Here is a 6,864-nt window from a genome sequence, read left to right on the forward strand (position 1 = left end):
GAGCACTAGCCAAATAGGAGCCGGAGGGTTAAATAGTGATGTCACTATGTTCAGGAAGTAAACAAAGGAGTCCAATGGAGGCGTTTCAGGAAGGGGGGAAGGGAGTGTGTGGGAGAGAACTTTGGAATTGTAGCCTTTGCACACCATTTACATGCACACAAACCTATATAACACACTGCATGGAAGGGAACAACCCTAAAGCATAAAGGGGCCTTCTTATTTATCTGACAACGAAAAAACACTATAATGCTGCATATTTTCCTGAGTTTTACATATTTGCATATCTTAGTAGAAAATGCTCTGACTGTTGTTTATTTTACAAGCAAACTCTTTTATTAGAAGGTATGTTGAAGCACAACATCTACATTTAAATCATTTATTATAATAGTTTATTTTGCAATAACATGTTCTCTTTATTAATGTGTGCCTAATTGCCACAAAGTCAATTAGCAACTATTACAAACACAAAGAGTGGTAGAAGTGCTCACAGCTATTTGTAATAACAGCATTAAAGTTTAATTTGACTTTCAAATGATTTGAGCAAACACTCCTGCTGCATATGTTTCATAATTTGAATGGATAGTGTGAGACTTGAAGCAAGTTGGATTTTTTATGACATGTAAAGTCTGGAGTTCTCCAACAACACTGATTTGATTTCTATTTTCTTAGACATAAAGGGGCAGAGGAGATTAGCCCCCTCTGGTGGTTCAGGCTCTAACTCATCACAGAGCAGGACATGAGTCGACACTTCAATATAGACTGAACTAAACAAAGTAGTATTTAATCAAAATGAACTTTCTAGAAAAAACTCCTTAAAGCAAATTTCAGATATGTTTGAATAAGAATTATTTCAGTTTTCAGACATTAAACCAGAACATGATGTTATAAATATCACCTTTTTAGCATCATACACTGGCAGCAAGTTTTAAGATTGAATTTTAAGATCTCATACATTAAGGTTTTCCATTATTGCTAAATGTATTATGCTGCACACTAAGATGGATTTGTCTGAGGAAATAAGGCATTCTAACAAATATCCACGTAAATCTAATACTTTAATAGAGAATTTCTTGCCTTTATTGGACTTTTCTTTCCATTTCTCCAATCTTACGTGAATTGGTGAAATTAGTTTACTCAACATTTGTTATTATTTTACAGTATGTTGATTTTAATTTGCTGCATTGTGTGAAGAACTTTGCAACCTGTGCTCTGATTAAAAATAACCAGAATGACCTGCCAAAGCGTCGTTGTTTCGGTCTTGTTTTTCTCATCCACACACATTTATTTAGCAGAATTCACCAGAAATGGCAATAACGAGATAGCCCGAGCAAAAAAGCCAATAAAAATTTTTGTGGCTATTTTACTTCCGAACTTATACTTAATTAGGTGTCCATCCCACTAACTTTCTTTATTTGCATGTTCCCTTAATTCACCAAAAATAGCATTTAATTATACTCAATTTGCATATTTATGTTAATTAATATTCATCTCTGCTTCAGATGCACCAAACCTCTACAAAAAAAGTCACACAACCTGATTTATTGAACATTTTATTCCAAAAAACATTGCGTTACTCTCATATGTCAACAAAATGAAACAAGAGTTTTAAACCCAGATTTATACAATGTAAAGAGATGCAAATCAACACACATTTAATTAGATAATCCCTCATTTGCATATTCAAACATGACATTTCGGAAAACTTGTAATACAAAAACTATTTCTCATTATGTCGGTAATCAACTGGGAAAATTTCATGTTGATATCTGTTAGTTACATTTTGTCACTAAGTTACCTCGTAGCTAAGTCTGACGCTTTGAACTTTAATACGCTATTTGCACGAGGGTCTCTGACGTACTCCCAACACACCGTGAAACTGCTCTGAAGAGTGTCCTTTTAAACTGGCTGTGATTTAGTTTAAAAGTTTATTTTAACACAAGCGACGGAATATTTTCCAAGACAGGAGAAAAAGTACTCTAGACGTTAGCCAGTATGCTAGCGTTAGCTGGTTAGCGCCAGTCGATGCGGAAATAGTGGTTTTCTGTTCTTCATAGTTGTGTATATATTATGCTGTATATCATTTGAAGCCTTTGTCCAGTTTTCTGGCTGGGGGTTTAGTAGCCTGGCAAATCCGATGAACATCTTAAATGTTCATTTTCAGGAGCTCCTAGGAAGCGGGCGTAAAAGGTCGGCTACCAAGCTAAACTAATTAGCACAAATGGACGACGGAGAAAAAAGGCTTTTTCCAGTTTTCTGGCGTGGGCTTTAGTCGTCAGGCAAATCCGATGAACATCGTAAATGTTGATTTTCAAGAGCTTTTCAAGCGGATATAAAAGGTTGTCATCTTTTAACCGGAAACAGACGAGCAGTATTACACAGAATGCGAAAGTGACTGTGCACGTAGCGGATTAATCGGCTACCAAGCTAAACACATTAGCACAAATGAACATGTATAACAATGAAAACACTCTAAGCTCTATTTGTAATGCACATAATCTCCCATAAAGAAAAGGAGCATTTTTTTTGTTCTGCTATTGAAGCGTTTGCATGGTCAGTTACACGGTAACGTCCCCATTAGTGAACTCTGGAGACCCATTGTCTAGCTAAGCAAAAAATTGTGAATGAACTCTTCCAACATCAGAGTAACACGATAACAAAGGTATCCCAACTGTAGCTGTGAACATGACAGGATGTGTGATTACCTAGAAGAGCATCAGGACTGTTTGAGGCATATGATAGCTATGTGATTAACATGATGATTCAGCCTCTATGGAGAGAGACATAGACAAGCATGTTCATTTCTGACGTGGAGCTAATCTGAAGTAAACATTGAATACTGCTTTCTATTCCTCCATCTTGTGACTGTGGAACTCCCTCTCTTGGATATCAGCATGTGAAGGACACTGTTCAGGAACTAGTTGATGCTCTGTATGTGATGACTACTTCCATTCTGGAGAGGATCACAAATACATGGATCCTGAGATTGAAGCACAAGCCGGTGACGAGTGTATTCAGAAAAAGTCAGAATTTTGAGAAAAATACATGATTTGGGGATTTTGAGAAAAAGTCCGAATTTTTTTAGATTTTGAGAAAAAGTCCGAATTTTTTGATATTTTGTGAAAAAGTCCGAATGTTGATAAAAAGGCAGAATTTTTTGAAAAATTTAGAATTTTTTAGATTTTCAGATGTCAGAATTTTGAGAAAAATTCAGAATGTTGAGATTTTGAGAAAAAAAAACATTTTGAGAAAAAAGCCAACATTTTGAGAAAAAAGTCAGAATGTTGAGATTTTCAGAAAAAAAAACATTTTCAGAAAAAAGTCAGTATTTTGTACATGACAGAATGTATAGAAGGACCGGTATTCCTCCATCTTGTGACTGTGTAACTCCCTCTCTTGGATATCAGCATGTGAAGGACACTGTTCAGGAACTAGTTGATGTGATGACTTCTGGAGAGGATCACAAATACATGGATCCTGAGATTGAAGCTCAAGCCGAACCAGGGATTATTAACATTTTTAAGTATTAAGAAAAAGTCAGAATTTTGAGATTTTGAGAATAAGTCAGAATTTTCAGATTTTGAAAAAAATACATGATTTTGAGAAAAATACACGATTTGGGGATTTTGAGAAAAAGTCAGAGCTTGGAGAAAAAGTCAGAATTTTGAGAAAAGGTCAGAATGTTGAGATTTTCTGAAAAAAGCCAATATTTTGAGAAAAAAAATCAATATTTTGAACATGACAGGATGTATGATTACCTAGAAGAACCGGCATTCCTCCATCTTGTGACTGTCTTGGATATCAGCATGTGAAGGACACTGTTCAGGAACTAGTTGATGCTCTGTATGTGATGACTACTTCCATTCTGGAGAGGATCACAGATACATGGATCCTCAAGCCGGTGACGAGTGACATTTTTCGAACACAAACCCATTGAACCCCCTTCATTCATGTGCTTCCCATTATGGAGGCATGCAGTCCCACAGCTCGTGGCAGATACACTGGCACAGTCCGTAGACCATGATTATGACCAGGCTGGCGGGAACCAGGCTCACCAGCAGGACTCCGACCGTGGTCTTCTGCATGATGAGCAGGTAGACCCCCATTGGCAGCGAGCTGAAGTACAGCAACCCCAAAACCCACACCAGCGCTCGGGCGGAGGTTTGACAAAGCAGGGCGGCACAATTCCACATCGTCCACCTCTGAGTGATGGACGCCATGGAGTCCAAACTGGAGGAGCGGTAGTCCGATCCGTGATGGTGGGCTTCTCCTCGGTTGGATCTGGGTATTGGCGGCGGTGGCGGCTCCATGATGGTGATCACCACAAAGTTAGAGGACCCTCGTATGGAGGAGTAAGTGGTGGAGGAGGAAGAAGAAGAAGACGAGGACAAAGAGGAGGAGGAGAAAGGGGATGTCATGGGTGGATTACTTCCCATCAGAGAGTTGAGGCGCCGGGGGTTGAGGAGCAGTTCTGTCGTCGCCTCCTGGTGGAAGTGGAGGTTCCTCTGGTTCCTGCTTCGGAGGGACAGCGCCGCCAACAGGTTGCAATCATCTGGCAGGCTGCTCACTTCCTGCCCAGATAGTCTGGTGACGTATCGGCAGAACGGACACACCACGACGTTCGGAGGCGACTCACCAAGGTCAAGGATCTTGGTGAGACATTTGGCGCAAAGACGGTGGCAGCAATCGAGCACTTTCGGACGGCGGCTGTTCAGATTGTAGGCGCAGTAGCAGATCTTACACTCAAGCTCCTCTGTGCTCAGTATGTCCAAGTACCCAACGCCTCCTCCTCCTCCTCCTCCTCTATCATCCGGGCTTTGCAGCTCAATCATCATCCTTCCCTCCGAGATCTATCCGTCCTCAACATCAACAGAAAGACCCAACAGGAAGCTCCGGTCCAGGATCAGCACCGAGCAACACAGAGAGTTTCCCATAGATGGAGACGGTGGCAACGGTCCACTCCAATGAAGGTCTGGGGTTCATTGTGGCTCCTGAAATGTGTGTGTGTGTTAATGTGTGTTTGTGCGTGTGCGTGTGCGTGTGGTGTGTGTGTGTGAGGGAGAGATATTCGGGAGTTGATGAGGGAAGTCCCTCGTGAGTTCTGGCCTCAGAGCAGTTTGGGTAACGGTGCTTCGTTTGGGGCAAAAAAAAAAAAAGCTTTCATGGGCCGCGTGAAAGAAAAATAAAAAGAGAGAGAGAGATTGAAAGAAACACAGAGAGAGAGAGAGAGAGAGAGAGAGAGAGAGAGAGAGAGAGATAACTGTTAACACAGCATTAGAAGAGACAGAAAGCCAAGAGACAACAAAGCAAAGCCTGTACAAACCAGAGCTGGAATTTTCGAGCCTGATCTTTTGTTGCTCGGTGAAATTCAGTCCAATTAGTGGCTAACACACACACACACACACACACACACACACACGCATAGATGTAACGGTATGTACAACAAAACAAGAATGAGTGCATGATAATGTTTAAGTGTGTGTGTGTGTGTGTGTGTGTGTGTGTGTGTGTGTGTGGGTGTGTGTGTGTGTACAATTTGGCACTTAGTTCAGATCTCGATACAAATCCAAAACATTTCCTTATTTTTGCCCTAACTTACCAAGACCTGTTAATTTGTACTCTTTTTCTTGGAGTCTTTCTATACAGCCTCTCCAACACACAGGCTGCATATTTATCTAGCTATCATCCTATTTTAAGTTAGGTCCATCTTCAATGATCTTACTTTAAAGTGCATTACTAAATCAAACATTGTCTGGTCCCTGTTTCTGCAGATGTGTTTTTGTTCATTGTGCGACCATTGGGTTGGTTTTATTCTGCAAATTCAGAGTCGCACTTAACCTGTAGCGGGGACCCTGGGTTTTTTTTTCACGACACTGTGTCTCAGGGGATCTTAATATTTAAGAACCTATTAATGTGTTATACCAGATTAAGGGAAATAATCTCAGCTAACTGACGATACAAACAATTTTTACCAAAACAAAAAACAAGTCTCATGAGAAGCATCTAAATGACCCCTTAGCGAAAAATGCTAACAGACATTAGCACAGAACTCAAGATAAAAGTACCCTTATTACTTATCGTAGCTGCACATACAAGATATCCGATTAAAGCTGAGGTTCCACAGATTATTTAGGTATATAGTATCATCGATCCGAACTCTCAACAGGGGAAGCAAACACAGACATCACAACACGTACCTTTACGGAGCTTCTAGGGAGATCGTCTCACCGTAGCTGTCAATCTGATCGAAAGACGTGTTCAATGGCATTAAAATGAGAAAAAAACGCGGCTGAATCGGTTAATCCATAGGTTTTTAACGTCTCTGTATAAAAAAATTTCTCATTTATAATCCTTAATTATATTTTTATGTAAAAATCGCAAAGCAAAAGTTAGCTGCTAATGGTAGCCACCAGAGTGGCTGCTGCTTCCGCTCTTGGCTATGCAGCAGTATAATACACACACATGACCAAATAAGGACTATGTGGGAGTTCCCGTCGATTCCATTGGCTCTGACGGTTAGAAAGAGATGTCACATATCAAAATCCAGCAGGGGAGCCAGAGATATGAAAATCCACCAATCGGCCCAGAAGAGGTTTTTTTTGCTAAATCTGTCTAAAAAGGTCAAATATCACTTGTTTTGCATCAATCTTGATACAGGGTACTTATATGTTGCACTTTGGATTCCTAAAGCTTTTAGTCTACTAAACCATCATCCAAGGTTAGTTTTAACTATAAGTAAAAAATATTTTTTGGACGGACACTATAATTTACAGTTTACCATCTTCAATCTGAATTTTCTTCAAAATAAAAAACATCTATATTGAATCTGACTTTTCTACATTCAACTCACAGGTTTATCATTACTTT

General features: G+C 39.8%; 1 protein-coding gene across 1 annotated transcript; it reads right to left on the reverse strand.

Annotated features, from left to right (window-relative positions):
• Positions 1-3,959: 3,959 nt before the first annotated feature.
• Positions 3,960-4,832, reverse strand: rnf182 (ring finger protein 182). Its single transcript, XM_010778527.1, has 2 exons — positions 4,427-4,832; positions 3,960-4,336 (listed from the first exon to the last, which is right to left on the reverse strand). The coding sequence occupies exons 1-2, from the start codon at positions 4,830-4,832 to the stop codon at positions 3,960-3,962; spliced, it is 783 nt and encodes a 260-aa protein (XP_010776829.1).
• Positions 4,833-6,864: the final 2,032 nt, after the last annotated feature.

The sequence above is a fragment of the Notothenia coriiceps genome, unplaced genomic scaffold, assembly GCF_000735185.1.
Source record: "Notothenia coriiceps isolate Sejong01 unplaced genomic scaffold, NC01 NC01_scaffold00019169, whole genome shotgun sequence".
Classification (NCBI taxonomy): Eukaryota; Metazoa; Chordata; class Actinopteri; order Perciformes; family Nototheniidae; genus Notothenia; species Notothenia coriiceps.